General features: G+C 37.1%; 1 protein-coding gene across 3 annotated transcripts in view; it reads left to right on the top strand.

The window, feature by feature from the left end:
* Positions 1-23,992, top strand: part of PTPN21 (protein tyrosine phosphatase non-receptor type 21) — a 71,514-nt gene that overhangs the window by 17,345 nt on the left and 30,177 nt on the right. For all 3 annotated transcript variants that reach the window (XR_004045082.2, XM_030883646.2, XM_030883649.3), the window contains exons 3-10: positions 12,076-12,245; positions 15,694-15,791; positions 17,038-17,105; positions 17,904-17,974; positions 19,998-20,085; positions 20,475-20,563; positions 22,304-22,391; positions 23,142-23,221. Coding sequence is in view for 2 of the 3 variants with exons in the window: in XM_030883646.2 (XP_030739506.1) it covers positions 12,076-12,245; positions 15,694-15,791; positions 17,038-17,105; positions 17,904-17,974; positions 19,998-20,085; positions 20,475-20,563; positions 22,304-22,391; positions 23,142-23,221 (752 nt within the window). In the remaining variant the exon portion in view is untranslated. The remainder of the gene's footprint in view (positions 1-12,075; positions 12,246-15,693; positions 15,792-17,037; positions 17,106-17,903; positions 17,975-19,997; positions 20,086-20,474; positions 20,564-22,303; positions 22,392-23,141; positions 23,222-23,992) is intronic.

The raw sequence follows: 23,992 nt of genomic DNA, 5'->3' as shown, positions 1-23,992 counted from the left end.
GTTTTTTTAAATTGAGACTTTTATCATTATATACCTTGAATATAGGGTAATTGGATATAGAATAATAGAGAATAATTCCTATTACCCTTGATAGCACATACATATTAATGGTAGTTCATCCTCTTCTACTTTTAAGTGTAATGAAAATATCTTATGTATTTTTAAGTAGAACTTCTAATAAAATGTAACTGGTGTTATGGTACTTAAACAATTAAAAAATATCGAATGTATGTTTCTGAGTTATGTACCTCCAACCCCCCACCCCATTCCTTGATCCTCAATGAGGAGCATATAAAAGCAAATCCATTAAAGCCTTAAGTGTGGCCTTTATTAGATGGAACTTTATATTACTGATAGAAAAGGGAAGTAACTTCTGTATGTTAAAAAGGGAAACAGTTTTACTCTTGGAGTATTGGAAGAAGTATTTGCTATAAGTAGAAAACCACCTCGTAAATATGTGGGATAGAAAGTTATTTCTTGTATGATTAAACCATGATTTGCAAATTTTGGTTGATGAAGGAAAAACAAATACAGCTTTTAGTAACAGAAGTCTATGAGTTTCTTCATGTGTATCTGTTTAGGATTTTAACCACGAAAGTAATTTCCCTGATTTTATCATCCTCAGCTTTTTCATGGTAATACTATTGAGAACAGTGGAGCTGCTATACATATATTTTTTTAAGGCAATGGAAAATATGTTGGGTAATATTCTTTTAGGCAATAGATATTAAATGTGACTAGATTCTTTCTTGAAATGTATAAGGCCCATATTCATTTATAGTTTTTGGGGGGGGGTATAATTTTTTTTTTTTTGGCCACACTCTGCAGCATGTGTGGCCTGGGATCTTAGTTCCCCGACCAGGGATTGAACCTGTGCCCCCTGCAGTGGAAGTACGGAGTCCTAACCACTGGAGCACCAGGGAATTCCCCATAACCATTTCTGTATAACATAAAACAGCTATAATTTTAACCTGAGAAAAGTGAATGTCAGAAAAATAAGCAGCTATTCCTAAATATACCCATTTCAGCCCTTCTTTTCATTTTTATATTGTGTGGTTCCAACTTCTAAAAATATTGCTCACACTACTAACTGTCTATGGTGAGACAAGATAGAAGGAATAACTACGACTTGAGTTCAAAAAAACATGAAAAGTATTTTTTTCCTGTGACTTAATTGAAATATAAAAACTGGAATATGGGCCAAATTAGACTGAGGTTATCTGTTTTTTTTCACTGTCCTCTCAATAAAAAGAGAAGAGCTACTATTTATTCATTGCCCTAAAACATAGACATTTGTGAATTAAGCTAATAAGCAAGCCCCAAAAGGCCCAAATTTAGGAGATTTGAACAAAAAGAAATCTAACTAATTCATTTCTTGGAATGGCATATAAGACATGATCCTGCAATATAACAAACTAGTTAACTAAAATGATTGAAGAATGGAAGGCTCTGTTTTACCCTCAGTTTCGTGTGTCCTAAACAAAGTGACCTCGTATGTGGTAGTACAAATAGAGAACATCAACCTTTGATGTTGAAAGTGTGTGCAGTAACATCTGTTATTTCTGTCATTTTTGTGTAGTAAAATGTTATATGTACTAAATTTTCCTGTTTAATTCTAGCATACTCTGTAAAAACATGTTTGACATTTTAATTTTATAATTGAATATCTTTCTTCATAGCATTTATCAGTATCTAACTTCTCAGATAATTTTGCTTGTCTTTCTCCTCCTACTGGAATGTAAGTTACTTGAGGGCAGGAATTGTGTTCTTTTGTTCAGTGCTGTATCCCTACCACCCTGAACAGTGTTTGACTCACAGTAGGTATTCAATCAATATTCCATTGAATGAAAAGATGAATCCTTCTAAGACTTTAGTCCATTTTTCTTAGAAAGTATATTTTTTGAAGAGTGATCTTATTGTGTTTCAGGATCATTGTTTCTTCAAAGCATCTTACTGTCCAGGATGGTAAGTAGAAAAGCTGTGAGCAGTCCTCTGTGTAAATAGTGATCCCAATTCACGTCCTGGACTTTCAAGAAATTGGCTTACCGCTTTACTTTTTTCCTGGAAGTTAAATGCTCCAATAACAACAACAAAATCTGGTCATTTAAGGACTTCAGTTACTTGGGCTTCAGTGTAATAAGTTTCAGTATAATTTCAAGACTAAGATGTACTTTTGATTGTCATCTTCTTGAATCCTCATATGTGTAGAGTACAGTGATATTGTATATTGTAACCTTGACTCTCAAATAGGTAATGTATTATTTAACCAATGATAGAAGAAAATGGATTGAAATTAAACAGAAAAGAAAAAAAAAATACTGTGTGCTTTGAGGCATTGTGACCATCACAGTATCTGTCAAAAGGAAGAAGTGCAGTGCTTCATTATTTATGGCACACACCGTGTAGAGGTAAGCTCTAGACTTGAATTAGGTTAATACTTGTTAACTGCCCTTGTTAGATGATCTCTGCCAGGGATAGGCTTTATCTAGTGCTGTCTCCTCTCATCTCCCTCCTGATGAAAAGTCTTCTGACTTCTGCCTAGTCTAAGAAAAGCATCAGGATAAAATTATAGTTGCAATTTTATATGGGATTAACTTTTATCAAACTCAGTGCATCAGTGGCTTAGAAAACCCTTTGGCTAATTTGTATGTCCCTCTACTTTAAAAATAGTACAACTAAAAAGACTCTTAAAATAATTAGACAAGAAATGACTTGGATTTGGAAAGGATTTACATTCTGACAGGATTTGGACCTGCTTATAATAGCTGGTGTCTCTTTAAATGACTGTGATTTGGGGTACTGCACCTTTTATCCAAGCTCTAAAATTTGTAAACTGTCTTTTCATCTGAACAGAAAGCTGAATTATCAAAATCACCTTGTTTTCAGAGTAAATGTTAGTTCTTTTAAAGTAAGTCAACTATGTTGTGTCTGGAAAGAAGCCAAGTTTTGTAACTGTGCAACTTTTGTTTTTATGGAAAAATCATTGAATAACTTTATGAAAACTCCTGATATGTTTGTTCAGAACAAAATAGGAAAGGGTGACTATAAACATGACAGTGAGGAAGTTTCACAAAAATTATTCAGTGATAATTGAGTATTGATCTAGAGGATGCTAGAAGACTCAGATATTGAGAGGCTTCAATTGGAATGAGTTTCCCCACAGGTCAAGTCAGCTTGATTTGGTCACAGTGGGAGTAGAGAGAGCTGTGAGAAAGAGAAGCCAAGTGGAGGTAAAGTTTCTTATTGGGAAAGGTACTGGGTAGTTAGGAGTGGTGGGAGGCATGAACCAAAAACCATTAAAAAGAATTATTTAAGTATTTATTCATTTATTTTAAATATTTATTTTAATATTTATATTACATATAAATATTATTAGTGTTTATCTTAAAATTTTTTAAAAAATATTTGTTTATTTTTGCTGGGTCTTAGTTGCGGCACGCGGGATCTTCGTTGCGGCATGTGAACTCTTAGTTGCGGCATGCATGTGGGATCTAGTTCCCCGACCAGGGATCGAAACTGGGACCCCTGCATTGGGAGCGTGGAGTCTTACCCACTGGACCACCAGGGACGTCCCCCAAAAGCCAATTATTAAAGGCTGGTTTATGGAGAAATTTTTTTTTTTTTTTTTTTTTTTTGCGGTACGCGGGCCTCTCACTGTTGTGGCCTTTCCCGTTACGGAGCACAGGCTCTGGACGCACAGGCCCAGTGGCCATGGCTCACGGGCCCAGCCCCTCCGCGGCACGTGGGATCTTCCGAGACCGGGGCACGAACCCGTGTCTCCTGCATCGGCAGGCGGACTCTCAACCACTGCGCCACCAGGGAAGCCCCGCTATGGGGAAATTTTTATTACAATTAAACCAAGCCCATAAACAATACAGGATGTGCGTAACCCCAAAAATTTGGACTCAAGGAAGAGAAAACATGATTCTGAGGAAACATCTAGATCAAGTAATGACTGGTAATAGTTGAAATTTAAGGCACACAGGGGAGCCTGTCTGTACCAAAGTTTTTGTATTTAAAAAATAAATAAATAAAAGGTCCTGGTAACTTTAAATAAAAGGAAGACATTAGTTTGACGATTATTTGGACATTTTTATTTTCATGGAAGAAGCATAACTGACTCAAGTTTTGTTCTGCTTTCTCAGACACACCTAAAGAGATCCTATCTGCTATATTTAATGTACTCATAGCAAATGTTCTGAGTGCTTTTAAGTTTATCAGCACAATTAAAACTTGCAAAGGTACTTTACCACAACGTTTTGAGGAAGGCAGAGTCCGTGTCATTTTCCCTATGGATAAGCTGAGACTCAGTGAGGAAGTGACTTGCTCAAGAGGTGATCAGTGGTGGAGCCAGGATTCAGAAGCCGAAAGCCTTTGGACCGTCAGTCTGTGCTCTTGGCACTACACCGTGCTAGTGGCAGCTATGGGAATTGCAGTAGCCCCCGGGAGGAAACATCAATAGAAATAACAGCAGTTCCCCAAACAGCAAAAAACTGAAATATCTTTCATGGCTTTGGAAAATATGGTTGAACTTACAAGTGAAGTAATGAAACCACAGTTGGCTCAAGTACTGTAAAGCTGTATATAAAATAAGTTATTTTTCTAACTATATTTGGGAAATGAAATAATTAACTTTGCCTTTTAACTAAGGAGAACTATTTGGTCCAGACTTTTTTTTTTTCTTAATTTATTTATTTTATTTTTCGCTGCAATGGGTCTTCATTGCCGTGCGCGGGCTTTCTCCAGTTGCGGTGCGCAGGGGCTACTCTTTGTTGCGGTGTGTGGGCTTCTCATTGCGGTGGCTTCTCTTGCTGCGGAGCATGGGCTCCAGGTGCACAGGCTTCAGTAGTTGTGGCTAGCGGGTTGTAGAGCGCAGGCTCAGTAGTTGTGGTACACAGCATGCTCCGCGGCATGTGGGAACCTTCCAGACCAGGGCTCGAACCCGTGTCCCCTGCGTTGGCAGGTGGATTCTTAACCACTGCGCCACCATGGAAGCCTCCTTTTTTAATAAATTTATTTATTTTATTTTTCAAACTATTTATAATGCCAATTTTTAGAAAACTTTATAAACTTCTCTACCCCTCAGTGTCTACAAAAGGACACTGATTAATTTTTAGCAACAATGGTTGTTATTAAATACATGACTAATTAATGTTTAGAGTTATTTGTTCCTTTGAAAAATAACTCCAGGCTACTTTGCCTTTGTAATTCTTTCTAACTTCCTTTGAAAGGGTTTTTGTTTGTATGTGTTCTCTCTTGGTGAAACAGTGTTATCCATCACTTCCTGCTGCTGCCAACATGCTACTTAACCAGTCTTTCCCCTTTATTTGTCTTTTTTTTTTTTTTTTTTTTGTCTGCACTGCAGGCTTATGGGATCTTAGTTCCTCAACCAGGGATCGAACCCAGGCTCAGGGCAGTGAAAGTACACAGAATCCTAAACACTGGACTGCCAGGGGATTTCAGTAATTTGTCATCTTTTAATCTGCTTTTAATTGGATAACCAGATTACTAAACTCATTACAAGTATGTGTAAAATAAAATAAAAAAAAGTTCTGTAAAAGAGGAAGGAGAAATTTCTTCTTTGTCAAGGGCATATACTTTTATTGCTTTGATTTTGACAAATTTTTCATTACTCAAACACATTCTTGCTTATTCTGTGTTTTTCATTTATGTTCACATAGTTGAGTTTGCCAGGTTTTTGTCAAACTGTACAAAATCTTGACCTAAGTATAGATATTAGAAAGTAGAAAATATAATTAACCCGTAGCTAGGTTCATCTATTTCTGGTTCATTTTTTTCCCCTTAGACTTTTTCAAATACACTGAATATGATGTATTTAAACATCTAAAAATAAAGTTTTAAAATTGTGTATTTGATTTTGAGTGGTTCTGATCCTCAAAAATATCTTTTTTGAGATGAAATTCACACAACAGAAAGTTAACCATTTCAAAGTAAACAATTCAATGGCATTTAGTACATTCACAATACTACCTCTGTCTAGTTCCAAAACAATTTTATTACCCTAAATGAAAATCCTCTACCTATTAAGCAGTTACTCCCCATTCCTCCCTACTTCCACACCTCACAACCACCAGTCTACTTTCTGTCTCTATGTATCATCTATTCTGAATATTTCCTTTAAATGGAGTTATACAACATGTGACCTTTTGTGACTGTCTTCTTTCACTTAGCGTAATGTTTCTGAAGTCCATCCATGTTGTAACATGTGTCTACTTTTTTAAAAAATGATTGAATAATGTTCCACTGTATGTATATTCCATAATTATCTTTTCATCTACTGATGGACATTTGGCTTGTTTCCACCTTTTGGCTACTGCAAACAGTCCTGCTATAAACGTGTTTACATGTATTTGTTTGAGTGCCTGTTTTTAGTTCTTTCAGGAAAATATATAGGAGTGGAATTGCTGTGTCACATGGTAATTATATGTTTAATTTTTTGAGGAGCTGCTAAATTGTTTTCCATAGCAGCTGAACCACTTTACATTCTTACCAGCAATATACAAGGGTTCCAATTTCTCCACTTCCTCAGCAACACTTATTTTCTGTTTTAAGTTATAACCATCCTAATGGGTGTGGAATGGTATCTCATTGTGGTTCTGGGTTGGTTTTCACTACTGGTGATTGAGCATTTTTTCATGTGTTTCTTGGCCATTTGTTTGTGTTCTTTGGAGAAATATCGAAGTCCTTTGCCTGTTTTTAAAAATGAGTTGTTTGTCTTTTTGTTGTTGTGTGAGTTCTTTATATATTCTAGATTCTAGACCCTTATCAAATATATGATTTGGAAATATTTTCTCCCATTCTGAAGGTTGTCTTTTTGCTTTCTTGATTTGGTTCTTTGATGCACACAGTTTTAAATTTTGATGAAGTCAAAGATGTTTTTCCCTTTGTTTCTCATACTTTTGGCATCATATCTAAGAATCTGTTTCCAAATTCAGGGTCATGAAAGTTTACTTCTATGTTTTCTTCTCAAGAGTTTTATGGTTTAGTCCTTACATTTAGGTCATTGATCCAGCTTGAGTTAATTTTTGTATATGGTGTGAGGTCAGGGTCTAGCTTCATGCTTTTGAATGCGGATCTTTAATTGTCCCAGAACCATTTGTTGAAGAGACTGTTTTTTTCTCCGTTGAATAGTCTTGGTACTCTTGTTGAAAATCAGTTGACCATAGATACATGGATTTATTTCTGGACTCAGTTCTATGTCACTGATCTAAACGTCTCTCCTTATACTGGTATCTCACTGTTTTGATTATGGTAGCTTAGTAGTAAGTTTTAAAATTAGAAAGTGTGAGTCTCCCAACTTTGTTCTTTTTTGATATTGTTTTGCCAATTTGGGTCCCCTTGCAGTTCACATGAATCTGAGGATTGGCTTTTCCATTTCTGTGAAAAAGGCTCTTGGAAGTTTGATACGGATTGCATTTGAATCTGTAGGTCACTTTGGGTAGTGTTGCCATCTTAACAATATTAAGTGTTCCAGTCTGTGAACACAGAATATCTTTCCATTTAATTTCTTTCAGCAATGTTTTGTATTGTTCAGTATACACATCTTTTCACCTCCTTGGTTAAATTTATTTCTAGGTATTTTATTCTCTTGGATGCTATTATAAATGGAATTGTTTTCTTAATTTCCTTTTTGAATTTTCCGTTGCTGGTATATGGAATCCATACTGATTTCTGCATGTTGATCTTGAACCTTGCAACTTTGCTGAGTTTATTGGCTCTAGTAGTTTTGTTGTTGTTGTTGTTTTTTTGGTAAGGGCTCTTTTGGGATTTTTAAAAATATATAGGATCATGTCATCTGTGCATGGAGATGGTTTTACTTCTTACTTTTCCAGTTTGGACGCTTTTATTTCGTTTTCTTAGCTAATTGCTTTGGCTAGAATTTCCAGTACAGTGTTGACTAGTGGTGTTGAATATGGGCATACTTGCCTTTTCCTGATCTTAGTGCAAAAGCTTTCAATCTTTTACCATTCAGTGTGATGTTAGCTGGGGATTTTCATAAATGCTTTCAAGAAGTTCTCTTGTATTCCTTGTTTGAGTATTTTGATCATGAAAGAGTGTTGGGTTTTGTCAAATGCTTTTTCTGTGTCAATTGAGATGGTTGTTTTTTTCCCTTCATGTCAATAATATGTCACATTGATTGATTGTTTTATGTTGTACTCCTGGGTTGAGTCCCACTTGGTCATGATGTATAATCTTTTCAGTATGCTGTTGGATTCAGTTTGCTAGTATTTTGTTGAGGATTTTTGCACCTATTGTTATAAGGGATATTGGTTTATAGATTTCTTTTATGGTGGTGTCTTTTGTCTGGCTTTGGTATCAGGATAATGCTGGCCTATAGAATGAGGAAGGAAATGTTCTCTACGTGTCTTTGATTCCCTCTCCCCCTTTGTTTTCTTTATGGATAGGTTTAAATTTTTTTGTGGGGGGAGAGAATTAATTATCCGGCTTCTCAAGGTTGTCATCCAAGACAAATACCCCAAAGTGGACTTATACAGAAAATTCTATGCCTGACGAAATTTAATCACAACATTTTATTGCTCAACCTCTACGTACTCATCTCAGAAACAAACCATATTATATTATAAAATCTCTGGAATCAGATGTTGTTATTTCAGTATGTATGTGTAGAAATTCTAAGAAAGCATTGAGTCCAAGGGTTATAATATTATGAGATTTTAGTTACTCATATGTATATAAACATTTCTTGGAGCAATTTTAGAAATATGATACCTCCTTGAAAGTATTTACAAGATATAAACTTTATTTTGGCTAGCCTGAACTACCACTTAAGAGAGAACTTGAACACAGGGACAGGTACCAAAGCAAATACTTTACTACAACATAAAGTGGGTTAGTGTTTAAATGTCTAAAATCTTAGACTTTCCTATGACTAAAATAGCTAATCAATAAATAATTTGCCAAATCTGTATTCAGCTGTTTGCACAAAGTTCTTGATACTCCTTTATAAGGTATATAATTTGTAAATAAAAAAGCTAATTATGATGCAATTTTACAAATGTACTTCTTGATTTTCTATCCATATGTGGCATAATAAATGCATTGCTATAATAAACAAACTTAGCAGATTTTTAAGAGTTTATTTCTTCTAGAATGTGCTTATTTTTAGAATGCCAGCAGATTATTCAGATATTTTTGTATATCATGATCAGTTCACAAAAGGTGCAGCCACAAATTATGTAATAAACCTATAGTTTTATAATTCTATTTAAATTTTTGTGTTTGGAGGATTCAGGCCCAACTAGATTTAAAGGGAAGAGTAATGTTTACAAAGAGTATTTTTAAGACCTTTTAATTTTGATTAAAAGTGATATACCGTTATGACCAAAACAGTTTTAGATTCTAAAGAATATCCAGTCTTCTGTGTTTATGGCAAAAAATAAATATTTATTGAATTAAGTGCATAGCAGTGGTATGTTTTATAGACCAAACATGGTACATGCAGCCTAGTTCTAAAATAGAACACAAAACATAAATACAATGAACAGAAATGTATTGTGTTGTAATCAATCCAAATAAATGTAATTAGAAAAGTTTTTTTTTGTCAGGGTCTTTAATCGATTTTGTTGGTGTTTAGCAGAGTGGGTGAAACTAAATAATCTTTTATAAATATAGTGGTTTTCTAGTGGCAAAATGCATTCATATGTGTTTCACATTTAGGTCTCACGATGGAGTTATGAGGGAGGTATTACCTTATTTTACACTTGAGAAAACCGAATTGTACTGATTGACTTTTCCACTTCACAGTGAGCAAGTATTGGAAATTAAACCCAGGACTTTGGACTTTTAGCAACATCTTTCTGTTACCAGATTTTTCTTTTCTGTAAGTTGCAGTTCAGAAGAAAGAAGGAATAGGAATAGTACCTGTTTTCCAAAAATGTGATACTATTCTTTTCCTACAGGTAACATATAATTTATTTTATAAACATAATCATAACTTCAGAAAATAACAACAGTAGGACTCAGACTTTGTGCTGTATTACAGTGTGTTTGGATTTTCAAAAATAATGATCTCCACACAGCTTTTCAAGGATAGGTTGTTCATATGACTATCTCCTACATAACACTGGAGGGGGGCGGTGTGCTGTAGTGCAGTGATTTTCAAACTTTAAAGGGTACAAGAATTACTTAAGAGTTTAATAGCTCTGTAGGGCTCACTGCTCTCCAGGTAATTCTGGTAGAGGTGGTCCAAGGACAGCACTTGGAGAAACACTGGTTTTAGAGTTTAACACACACAACAAGTATCTATTTGATAAGGTAATGGGGGTGATTTAATCTATGATATTGTTGTAGTTCTTGGAACAGAACCTGATCCAACATAGTAGATGTCCAAAATATTCCATTCGTATGTGATGACTTGGGTGGCAACTGAGAAGCGGAGAACATTCATTCTTTCATTCAAAATTTACTGAATTCCTGCACTATTCTAGCTGTTTGTGTATAAAGGGAAAATGGATACATTCCTCACTCTTGTTGAGTTTCTTTGATTAATAGACTCATTTTAAAGGTATGGTTCTTTCTTTGTAAAAACTTGTAAGATGAAATTATTAATATTGAGGACATGTTTTGTTTTGTTTTGTTTTTTACGGTACACGGGCCTCTCACTGTTGTGGCCTCTCCCGTTGCGGAGCACAGGCTCCAGACGTGCAGGCCCAGCGGCCGTGGCTCACAGGTCCAGCCGCTCCGCGGCATGTGGGATCTTCCCAGACCGGGGCACGAACCTGTGTCCCCTGCATCGGCAGGCGGACTCTCAACCACTGCACCACCAGGGAAGCCCCCTGAGGACATGTTTGAATATTGAGGTCACTTTTTCTCTGTAAATGAAAAACTCATTTTTTTGAGGATTACAGGTTAAAGAAATGGCCTGAGTGTTAGTTCTTGTTTTATTGTTGCTCTAAAGCTATATTATCCAGTATAATGGCCACTAGATGTTTGCGGTTATTTAAGTCAGTTAAAATTAAGTACCATTGGGGATTTGGTGCCTCAGCTGCACTAGCCACATTTCAAGTCCCCAGTAGCCACATGTGTGTTATACTGGAGAGTGCAGATACAGAGCAGTCCCATCATCGTAGGAAGTTCTATTTGACAGTGTTACTCTAAGAATCTAGAACAAAGCAGTGATTTTTCCATTGCCTTGATCTGTAAATGGATTTTTGAGGTAAATATTAGCAGTGGCCTGAGGCTGTCATTTCAACCCTTAAGTGCATTAGCACTTTTTCAGATGGACAAGGCCCAGGGTTAGGATTGATTTACTAGAACAGTTTATTACACAGCAACTAAGATTTGAATGCTCATATCTGGGCATTTTTCTTAAACCTCCGAGTAAGACACTTAAGTTATTTTACTGCTTTAGGTATATAGCTTTTCTCATGGTGTGTGTGTGTGTGTGTGTGTGTGTGTGTGTGTGTGTGTGTGTGTGTGTGTGTGTGTGTGTGTGTGTGTGTGTGTGTGTGTGTGTGTGTGTTTACCTCCACAGCATTACAGTTGCTTAAATTGGTATCTAGTGAACTTTGCGGGGGGCAAAGAAAAGTTGCAATTACATCTTTATTACTAGAATTTTTGGTATTTACATGAAATAATTTATTCATAGATGCCAAATTTGAGCGTAGTGCCAAGTTGGATTAACACTAGTCAGAATTCAACTAGGTCAAACCCCAGTTATGCTTATTATAAAATATTAATTACGGTAATGTAGTATTTTGATAATTTAAAAACTAAACATTTTACGTTTTTTTGTTGAACTTATGTAAAATCCTGTAGCACCTGCTGCATTCTGATGTCTAGACATTTTTCTATGCAGGGTTCAAGAAACAGTCTGCAAGCGTAACCGACTTTTCGTCTCTATTTCCTGAATGAGTATCTAGATAGAGATAGGTCTTGCCTCCTTTTTTTTTTTCCCCCCCTTCAGCTTTTGCTGTGGTCCCTTTCTGAGAAGAGAAGCAATAGGAGACGGTCACTTGGTCCCGGGTCATGGATTAGAGCAATTAAATCCTTTTGTACATTTCTGCTTCCTTCAGTGATTCTCCCTCTTTCCAGATCACTTACTTCAGCCTCTGGTACTACAACAAGCAAAACCAGCGCCGGTGGGTAGATTTGGAAAAACCTCTAAAGAAGCAGCTGGATAAATATGCATTGGAACCTACCGTCTATTTTGGAGTGGTGTTTTATGTGCCTTCAGTTTCACAGCTGCAGCAGGAGATTACCAGGTAAGAAATAATGTGCTGTTTGTTTCTAGGAAATCCAGTGAAATTACAAAGGTGAAATTAAGGTTGCAGTCAGGAGATAAGGCTAAACTTTGCCCTCTTGCCCCTGCATTTTTAGCCTCAGTATTACGTGGAGGTGCTGGTATGTGGTGTGTCACAGTGCTTTACTGCATGTTGCATGAGTTATGGGTTCACGGGTATGAAGGAATGATTCAAAGGAAAAATGATGTTTTTACCCTGGCTGTGAACTCTTCTTGTAGTGATGTCACCTTTAATGTTTTTGTTGAGTTTTTTCTGACCTTTGTAACAATGAAATGAGAGAGGAGATTTAAAAAAAATTGTCACAAAATCTGCGTTTACTCCTCAAGGAAATGTGTAGAAGGGTCCTTCTAATTCTGACACCAGCAGCCATAGTATTCTGTACATAGGTGTGGGGCAAAGGGGAGGTGGGGGAGGTGTTTGAGATCAGAAAAGTTTGGCCAATAAGTGCGCTTAAAAGGGACAAAGGCAGCAAGGGTAGAATGTATTAAGGAGTGGGATAGAGGAACTAAATGTTCTTTTTTTTCTTGGCAATAACAAAAGAAAAAACAAGGGATCAAATTTGGATTCTTTTTTTTAATTGAAGTACAGTTGATTTACAATGTTGTGTTAATTACTGCTGTACAGCAAAGTGATTCAGTTATATATACATATATATATATGTGTATATATACACATTGTTTTTTTAATATTCTTTTCCGTTATGGTGTATCATAGGATATTGAATATAGTTTTCTGTGCTATACAGTAGGACCTTGTTGTTTATACCAAATATGGATTCTTGAGCCTGCCTTTCACATTCTTCAAAATCCACCATTACCTTATCTTTTTAACCCCATTTAACATTACTTTCGAGCCAAGCTGGACTACTTCTAGTGTGCTGAACATGCTGCATGCCTTTTCACCTTTGTGTCCAAGACCTTTCTTTCATGAATATGTACTGGAATCCTGTTCATCTGATTTTAGTTCAAAAGGCACCTCCTCCATAAAGCTTCTGTGGTCCCTCAGGGTGGAATGAGTCTTGCCTCCTCCAGACTATTCTAGAATTTGCTTGTACTTACGATGGCAGTTGTCACAGCCTTTCACTACAGTTATGTTTGTACGTGTCTTTTCCTTAGATTTTAAACCCATGTTTTCTTTAACTTTGCCTTTCGCATAATATCTAACACAATGCCTTGCAGATAGTAAGAACCTGGTACTGCCCTGTGTTTGTGGAATATTCTTTTTAAGTACTGAGTTCAGAGTTAATTTTTGGAAGAAGGTGGATAACCAAAGAAGCTAGAAACAGGTTGTAGGGATAAGCATGAACTGGCTATAAAACAGATCTGAGACATAAATATTGAAGAGAGAAGTAGAAGCCAGGAGGAATAAACAGTGACTGACCACTTTGGCTCATTTATTTAAACATTTATTGAAGATATAATACGGTATGTGAGAATTATATTGGTTACTGTGGGAGATGAATATATAAATGGATATACTTTACTCTTACTCTGGAGGAGTTGCTCACAATCTGGTAGAACTGACAGTCTATGTAAATGAACAATTATAGTATATTATGATAATACATGCTTTAATTAAAGCACTGGATTCCTAGGGGTGGGATGTGGGGAACATGAACAGGGTGTAAAGAAGTTGACTTTTCACTTGACTTCACAAGGAATTTTCTAGTTAGCGGGAGTAGCTTGTGCAAAGTAGGGGGATAGTAAAAGCAACTGATGTTTTCAGGAAATTTCATTACTTCGAGGGGAGAACGGAGACTTGAAAAAAGGAATGTCCTAGTCATAAAGTCATAGATCAACAGGGGCAGACATTTTTGAATTTTAATGGACGGGAATGATGAAATGTGCATTTTACAAAGCACCCATCATGGAGGGTAGATTATAGGTGACAAGACTATAGGCAGGAGACCAGTTAGGAATGTATATGCCATAATCTAGGCATTAGTCTAGAGGGTGGATCTGCTTTCCAGTGATTTGATTTAAGGAAAGAACCAAGAATATTTAGAGTGGAATATGTGGACAGCATATTCAATAGATAGACTTCTTTAGGTGTTTGAAAGGAGCTGCCTGGGAGAATGTTTCAAGGTTTCTTCTTTGACAAGATCTCAGAGCTACCAGCATTCTATTTGCTGATTGAGGGAAGTCTGTGGGTTCTACTAGCAGGTGGAAGGGGATAAGTGGGATCTAAATCCTTGTTTAAAAGGATGGTGTTCTGGTCAAGCTTTTTGGTAACAAAGAATGGAAACCTCAAAGGTAGCTAAAATAGGATGATGTAAGGACATATGAAATGATTAAAAGGGTGGGCTCTCAGGGGAATTCAAATGTGAACTGTAACTGGGTTGAACCTCACAGATGTCAAACCTGGAAGAGATTCTGGATTCAAGATGGTTCTATAGACCGTATTGGCAGAGAGTTGCTGGATCTTCGTTCAGCACCGTATCCCCAGCATCTAGAACAATGCTTGATGCATAGTAGGCCCTAGTAATTACCTAAGTGAAAAAATAAGAGGAAAGCAGAATAAATCTTCACTATAGAGCTTATGGAAATGGAGAAGTGATACAGATGAAATACCGCTGGCTGGCTGGAAGTAGATGATTGCTGATAATAGTATCAGTTGTTTATTAAGTACCAGCTATGTTCTAGTATTATGCCGAGAGCTTTACATATATTCCTTGATATGTTCAGCCTTGTGAAGGGGTGACAGTGCCCTCATTTTACTAGAGATAACTTAAACCCACAGATTATGACTTGCCCAAGTTCATGCAAAATGCTAAATCAGAGATCTGGAATTTAACCTAGGTCTGCTTGACTAAAGCTTGTGCTGGTAACTAATACCCTATATATTGACAACATAAACAGAAGTAAACCCACATCCCAAGAATATTAAGAAAGCATTTTAGAAACTATTCTTTTTGGTATTTCATCAAAGAATATTTTAATATAAGGCTGGTCTGAAATGTCCGGAACCATTTTTTTTCTGGCTTTACTCTCCAGGGCTAGGAAAGTCTTACATCACCAAGTTACGAGTCAGTTTCTAAAGTAAAAATTGGCCATTGATTCTCTATGTCTCCAACGAAAAAGGACAAAACTTAGAGACTTTTACAGGGTATAAAACAGATGACCAGCTGTCTTCTCGATGGTTGCAGCTTTCAAATAACTACAATTAAGGATAAGTGACTCAATAAATTGATTATATTGTGTGTGTGTGTGTGTGTGTGTGTGTGTGTGTGTGTGTGTGTGTGTGTGGGTATAGATATGGTCAAGGATGTTCCTGTCGTTCTTTGAAATCGTCTGAGCTTAAGGTTTTGGCTAGTTTATGCTCCTCTACCAAATTATGATAAAATGCATTGTGTCTCAAGCGGAGGTAATACTGATATTGACTTTTAAAAATTGACCTTTTTTTTTTATAGGTATCAGTATTATCTGCAGTTGAAGAAGGATATCTTGGAAGGAAACATTCCTTGTACATTAGAACAAGCAATTCAGCTAGCAGGCTTGGCTGTTCAAGGTAAATAATGGCACTTGATCATATAATAAATCTATCAGATTAAAATGTATGTTAAACAGAAACAGCAAGGGATTCTTAAAGTAACTGACTTTATAGAAAATAACTACTATAAAGTAGTTTTTTATATTAGTGGAATATTCTGTTATCTAAGGGGCTTCCTTGTGGGGAAAAAAATGAGTTTGGATTACTTCAGTGAAATACGAGACTTCTGGAAGGTTAAGCATGTTACGTCAACAGAGCGCACAGACCAAAAATAGAGAGGAAATACACACATATGCACACACATGTATAGCATTTAATAAGCTGTGTATTCCTTTAGTTCAGGAACTTGATCTGCTGCTAGCTAATATTTTCAGAAGAAAGATCAATGTGGTTGATGAGGTTACGTTCGCTTATACTCTAAGTGTACGTCATTTGTTTGGTTTCTCAGTTGTCCTAGGTTATAGAACATCGTCAATCAGATAGTTCTGCATTTCACAAGTATTTTTGAATTAACTGTCATTTTTCACATGTCTAATCTATATGTATTTACATGTATGTAATATACTTTGGAAAGACTTCTGATGGGGCATTATTTCAAATGATAACTGGCATTTACTCTTGGGAATTGAAATTTAATCAGAAGAATCATTAATAAAGTTCCATCAGATATTAGCAGGCATGGAGACATATGTCATTTCTAGACAAATAAATGCCTGATACACATGGAGCCACATTCCTGTTCAAGGTACTTTGAAGCTTCCTAAGTGTCGTCTTTGGCTTTAAGAGTTAGTTTTTCCCAAGCTTTTTGCTGAACTATCAATGTTTTGAACAATTAAAAGTTTCTAAACAAATACATCTTGCTGTAACATATTCAGATGATCTAGTTCCTTTCCCTAGAGATAATCACTACCATGAATGGTTTGGTTTCTTCCTGACATTTTTCTGTGCATAAGTAAGCATACAGGATTACAAAGTAGGTTTTGTTTGTTTTTTAATGACAAAAAAAGAGATGGTTTATATATAGTCTGTAACTTGGCTTTTTTCGCTTTATTAAAAGGCATTTTTTCCAAGTCAAGACACATGAATCTACCTAATTAATGTTTTTAAAAAGGTATTTTTAAAGTATACACTTTATAAGCTATAAGGCAAATTTGACTTCTAAATCATAAGCACACCATCTTTATACTGCATATTGAATTTAGTTCTGCATGTTTTGCTTCCAGTTAAGCATAACTGACATGTGAATATTTGTCATTTTATATAGCTGATTTTGGTGACTTTGATCAGTATGAATCCCAGGACTTTCTTCAGAAATTTGCCTTGCTTCCTGTGGTAAGAATTCTTTTGACATTGGGCCTTTTTAAAAACAATTTATTTCCATACCCTTAATATTCCCTGAAATGAAGTCCATATAGTAGACTTACTAGGCGGGAATAGAGTTTAAAAAATCAATTTCCTCTTATAAACAGCTCAAGTGTAAATGCTTTGCCTGTTGTCTTCTGGTCCTTGTAAACCCACAGAAACAGAAGGGTCTGTGGTCATTGGACTGCAGCCAGAGAAATTCATTTTGTGTTTGGCTGTGAGTCTAAAGAGAGGGACAGATTTCCAACTTCTGTGGAACCACATAGAGGTTTTGCTTTTAACTGAAGGCTCAAAACCTGACAGAGTTATGTTGAAATGGATTTGGTTTCTCATCAGCAAATTAAAGAGTAGATGACAAAAAGATATACTGCCTTCTACAGTTTAAAGTCACTACTGATGGAACTGACAGGGAAACTGTGTGTCGGAACAACTACGGGAGGTGGTACGCTCTTCCGAGTGTCTACACAACCAGCCAGGGAATGCACAAGGTGTTATGTGCTGGGCTTGGAACTGGCTGATGATGTTACCAAACTGAAATAACTCATCTGAAACTTTCTCTGGGATGAATTGAGAAGGCAGGGCAAGTGTTTTGGCTCCTGAGCAGAAGCCACGTAATTCCTTAGAAAGATCATGATTATGTCCTTAAGCAAAGCTCGCACACATTAACACTAGCCCTAGTTTTGCCTGCTGGTGGCAAGAGTCAGTAACGTTCCTTCTAAGAAATTTGGTTGATTTGTTTACATACTTACTGCAGTATGTTTTTTCCAGGAGTGGTTACAAGATGAAAAAGTATTGGAAGAAGCAACCCAAAAAGTGGCCTTACTGCATCAGAAATACAGGTAACGCTGAGAAGTGGAAATAGGTTAGAGCTAATGCCTGTTTGAATTTGAACCATGCATCGACACCATTAAATTTGGAACTTTACTACTGCTGCTGCTACTACTGCTAGTTACCAGGAGCCAACCTTTGCAGAGCTCTCACAGCGTGCCAAGTGTTCTTATGAGCACTTACCCGTATTAACTCATTTATTATTCATTTTTTATCATTGATGAAACTGAGGAGGTGGAAAGCTGCAGTCACTGAAGGATGACAGTTCTTCATCCCATGTCTTAAAGGTTTTGGTGGTGACTCGGTCCTGTGTAGGTTAATGCAAGATTAGGGAGACGTGTTTTCTTTTGTGATGTGGCAGATGTGATGTTTTCTTTTGTGTCCGCCCCCCTAGTCCCCCACCTTACACCTTTGGAAGCTGTGTTTCTGTCCTCTGGGGGAGCTCTGCTGAGAGCTGTGGTGCTTATTGCCCTGACCCCTGCTTCTGGGCAGAAAGTGACTTTCTTTGAGAGTGAATCTGTATGTGTTGTCCAAAAACCCTGTCCTAGAGAATGCTAGGTTTTATTCTAAACCAAATACCACGCAGTTCCAAGTACTTTATATATCATTAAATTCTTATAACCATTCTTTAAGGTAAATGTTACTATCTCCTTACAGATTGGGAAAATCAAGCTCACAAAGACTAAATAACTTGCCCAAAGTTACATGTGGTAGAGGTGGGATCTGAACCCAGGTCTGTCTAAGTATAACCTATTATTCATCCCCTCCCATTAAAAATAACCTTTTGCCTTTAATCTGTCCCCACTCAAATCCATACAGTCACTCACAAAAGATTAATCTTCCTAAAATATCACTTTTGACTTGTCTCCCCTCTTCTCCTCAAATGTTCATGAATCTCTTCTTGCTTTCCCCCAGCCTAAGTTCATTACCCCTGGGATTAAAGGCTTCCCACAAGTTGGTTAAATCCTGCCATTCCAGCTTTACCTTCTGCTGTCCAAATGAACCTTTTTTTTTTCAGCATAATTAACCCCTCAGGCACACATCACTCTATCTTTTGTTATTTTCACTCATTCATTTGTGCATCTCCTGAAAAGATAGTTTAGTGCTGTTATTCCGTATGAGGCAGAGTGCTCAATGCTGTGGCACAAAGATAAATAGAACGATGATCTGCCATCAAAGAATGTATTCCCTGCTTTGGCATCTTAAGGGATAGGCAGGACAGCCCATGGTAATAGTAATAGTGATACTGCTAATGGGTACGGGGGAGAGGTGTGCACAGAATGTGGTGGTTCTACCCAGAGCAAGGGCATTTGACTTAGACTCAGGGCAGTCACAGAAGGTGACAAAGAAGGAGTGACATGTAGGCTGAGTCTTGAAGGGTATTAGGGACTGACCAGGTACACAAGTGGGTGACAGGTATACCAGGAAGCGGGATTAGCATGTACAAAGGCCCGGAGGCATGAGGGAATGTGGTATATTCAAAGAAATGCTGCCTTTGGGATGGTCGCAGTGTGGGGTGTCTTGTGGCTGTGGGAGAGCAGCAGAAGATGAGGCTGGAGAGGCACATGTCCATGCAGTTGAGTGCCTTCCTACCTACACACCCATTCTTGTAATTCTGTCACCGGAGCTAAGAAGGATTTCCATCTTTTAACCCTTACTTGCAGCACTTACCGTTTGCAATTTAGCACACAGGGCTTAGTATTGCCTGATACTTTGGTGGTTTAGAAAGAATTCTAGCTTTCACTGAAGGTTATTTTAGGTGGTGGTTTTATTTCCTGCCTTTCCCCTTACCTGCCTAAAGTACAAGGGGTAGGATCTTACATAACTAACCCTCAGCATTCAGCACAGTGCTTTTGCATGCAGTTGGTTTTCAGTAAATACTGATGCATTGATATAACTAATCACAGATGCTTAGAAACTTGAAATGTTTCTACTGTTTTATGACAAATTGATATGTAGTTTTTTTACAAAAGCTTTTCGTAAAACATTTTTTTAGTTTTGTGAACAATCTGACTAACTTCTTGTGGGTTGCAGAGGGCTGACAGCTCCTGATGCTGAAATGCTATACATGCAGGAGATAGAGAGAATGGACGGCTATGGAGAAGAGAGCTACCCTGCCAAGGTAAGCGTGGCACGAAGACTGGGCTTGCCAAAGGCATCTTAGTAATTCTGCCAGAAGAGCGGGGAAGCCCAGGGTTGCCCTGCTGTGCAAAGGCCAAAGAAACGTAAAAGCTGAGGTCCTTGTGACCAAAATTTTGTAGTAAAACACATTCCTGTTTTGTGCTTTGTTCTTGGAAGTGCTCTTGAAATAGAGTTCCTTAAGGAGCCCAACTCTGTTTTCATATGTATTTACAAGATGGTAGGTACATTTATACCTTGCAGACTTTTTGCCTTCAGCATAGGTCTTCTGAACATTTCCTATCTGGGACACAAGCGTAGGGAAGTAGGTGTGGTCATTGTGGTTCTTATGCATCTGCTGCCCGAGTTTCCTTTTCCGCTTTCTCCTCTTAGGATAGCCAAGGCAGCGACATATCCATCGGAGCGTGTCTCGAAGGTATCTTTGTGAAACATAAGAATGGAAGGCCTCCTGTGATATTTAGGTATTTTTCTTACATCTTTCTGTGCACTTTCTGTGGCTCCTGTTGGTGATATTTTTTAGTACCTGTGCTAGTTATATCACTCACAAGTAAATCTCTCCCAAGGCCTCACTAGAACATGGAAATATGCCCTCCCTAGAATAAAACAGCACCTGACTGCAATGGTTCTTTTTATAAGATACTTTCTTCAAACCAAATTGTAGAAAATAGTGCTTGTAACGATGGCCTGCTTATGAAATGCTTAAAAATGTGTGACCCTTTTCTTACCATATGAAGGTCATTCTTTGTCTTGGTGTGAATTTTTCATTTGAGCTCTGGTTTCCAGGGCTATTTCTTATGGAAACTCTAGGCCTTTCTCTGATTCTAGTTTGTACCAAAATTCCTAAAATACCAACATCTAAAGAAATTTCAATTACTTCTTATAATGTTGATTTTTCTTTTCTTGATTATAAAAAAGTGATACTATCCATTTGTGGAAATCTTGGAATGTATCTAGTAAGAAGGACAGAAAGGATATATAGCAATGTGCTAACAGTGGCTGGCTCTGAACAATGAGATTTCAGGTGATTTAAATTTCCTTTTCAGTATCCTTTGACCCTTCATTTCCTTTGCTTTACTGTCTTTTGGGCCCTGAATCCTCCATGGTGATTAGGACCACAGAGCGTGTACCCGGCTTGGGGCGTAGATCCCCACTCCCAGGCTGTACTGCACTGGGTCAGGTGGCTCCCATTTGGCGATTGCTCTCATGTCCCCAAGCTGCTCATCGTCTTCCAGACATGCTGAGCTGCAGGGTAGGGGGTAGAAATGGATCTGGCCTGCACCAGAAGGGCAGGGCCCTGACATTGGGAGACATCCCACTGGCTTCCTTTATCTCACTGGATAGGAAATTCTAAAATTGCCTTCTTTAATATGATGCTAATAATCTTTAGGTTTAACGGTTAAGCACCAAATTACTACAAATGAATTTTATTTTAAATTTAAATAAATCTAATATAATGGAGAAGGATAAAGAGGGATAGATTTTGTTCTTCCAGACCTATTTTTACCTTGTATAAAATTATACAGTTACGTAATAAAATGGAATATTAATATATAAAATCTGAACATGGTAAAATAGAGTTAGAAAGTTCCAAATCGGAGTTTGAATCCTGGTGAACACACCCAGAATAGTTCACTCTTTGGATTGGAACTTTATCTTCACCCTGCACCACCAGCTTTTCAGAGCAGCTCTCCTCTAGTTTTGTGCCTTATTTTGCCCTGTATACCTGCAGAACTTAACAGTATTTGTCTGCTTCTGTGTTCTCTATCAGCCCTACCCTCCATCTGTGCCCCTTTGAGGGAAGCACTGTCCCTTACTGATCTTAGTATCCTAGGACCTAACACAATTTCTGGTGTTATCATAGTGGGTATCCTTTAAAATGTTTGTTGAATGAGTGAAGGAGGCATTGGCAACCAGCTGAGAGTGGGATATTTGATCAAATTAGTGCAGCCAATGAGGATAAATAGATTTTACATTTTTAAATACTCTGCCTTCATTTTAGTATACATGCTTTTACTTCTTGCCACTAGCTGTTGTCACTTCAATTAGAAAATGCACGTGAGCTGATTAAAACCACTGTTTTCTTTCTAAAATGATAAACAGATAGTAGCTTATATATTAAGCGCAAAAAGGAAAAACTCATATATTCTCTTAGTAAAAAACCTGAGCACTCACATTGCCATTTGCTGTTTGTTGTTCTTTAGGTGGCATGATATTGCTAACATGTCCCACAATAAGTCCTTTTTTGCATTAGAGCTGTCAAATAAAGAGGAGACCATCCAGTTTCAGACTGTGAGTAAACATTAGGAATCTGTATGTAATGTTTTTCCTAAAATTAACACTTCTGTGTGTATGTGCGTTTGGCGGGGGGTAGGATTAAAATTATATAGTATTTCATAGTTTTATAAAACATAAAATTTTATAATACTTTATAACATTTTGTATAGTAGTACTTAGCAAAAATTAGTTGCTCAGTAAATACTGTTGAATGAATGAATGAGTCTTTGGATAAATACTATCTGATTATGATCTCTAAATTAAATTTAAGGGACTATTAAGTATGGGAGAGAGTAAACACTGGTATCTTAACTTCCACTGATAAGGGAACAGCTCTTTAGAAATACCATTTCACAGTTACTTTTACTCTCTTGACAAAAGCAATAAGTCACTGAGTCATTTTGTTTAAAAATGTCTTTGAGTATCTAGTCGTCAGTAATAAAAACGTTTTATTTAAAAATGTCTTTGAGTATCTAGTTGTCAGTAGTAGAAGTGGACATTTTCATAATTTTAAAATTTCTAAGTCATTTTGAAACTGTTTAATGTAAGAATCACACCGTTGAGCAGCTTTTTGTTTGTCTTCATAATCTGAGTCCTAATTACAACATTCATATGAGGGGTGCAATTTTAGAAAATGAGAGAATCCCAATGTGTGGAAAGTGACTTTGAAATAATATGTCACCCAGTTCTGTCTTGTTCTCAGATAAGCTCTGTATCAGGTTGTAGATGTGCTTTTGTTTACTTTGTGCATATTTTGTTTGCTAGGAAGACATGGAAACAGCAAAATACGTGTGGAGACTCTGTGTTGCGCGACACAAGTTTTACAGATTGAATCAGTGCAGCCTGTAAGTATACCCTGCTCACAGAAACTGGGGGAGGTGATAAGCTTAGAAGTTTTCATCTCGAACTATAGTATATCGTCTAGAAAGGCAAATTTAAAAAAGGAAAAGATAACATTTTTATAATAATCTCTTTACTTTTGGATGTCAAAATTTTATTTCTCAGTTTTAGCTTTGGACCAACCTCTAATAACTACAGATATGCCTCTAAGATTTCTTTCAGCTAGTAACTAGAATTATTCTAATTCATGAAAGCTAAAATGGAATTTTTTTTTTTAATCAACATTTTGAGTAAAAAAAGGTTATTCAGCTTTTCAAGCCTTTTGAAGAATTTATACCCCTTGTTCCTAAATGTACGTTTTCCTTAGCCCACATGGGTTTCCCCCTTCTGCTGGATCATTCCCATCAGGAAACAAACATGCTGTAATATTTTACCTCTTAAAATTTTTCCTTCGTTCCACATGCCCTCTAGCCACGGTGCCGTATCTCTCTTCTCTTCTACAGCTGATTTCTTCAAAAGAGTTGTATAATCTTGCTCTCTCGCCTTCCTTCCACCCCATTTCCCCTAAGCTGCCACGGCACTGATGCCGCTTGTCAGAGTGACAGTGACTTTCACCCAGTGGTCATTTCAGGAGTTCTTTCACTTGACTCCTGGGCAGCACCGAAGCTCTGCTCATCCCTTCCCCCCTGCACCCTGCTCTTCCTTGGCTGCCAGGACCCCACGCTCTCCTGCTTTTTCTCTTTCTAAGCCTATTTCTTCTCAGTCGGCTTTGCTGG

Source organism: Globicephala melas, chromosome 2 (genome assembly GCF_963455315.2).
Source record: "Globicephala melas chromosome 2, mGloMel1.2, whole genome shotgun sequence".
Lineage (NCBI taxonomy): Eukaryota > Metazoa > Chordata > Mammalia > Artiodactyla > Delphinidae > Globicephala > Globicephala melas.
This window is presented reverse-complemented; position numbering and strand designations above follow the sequence as displayed.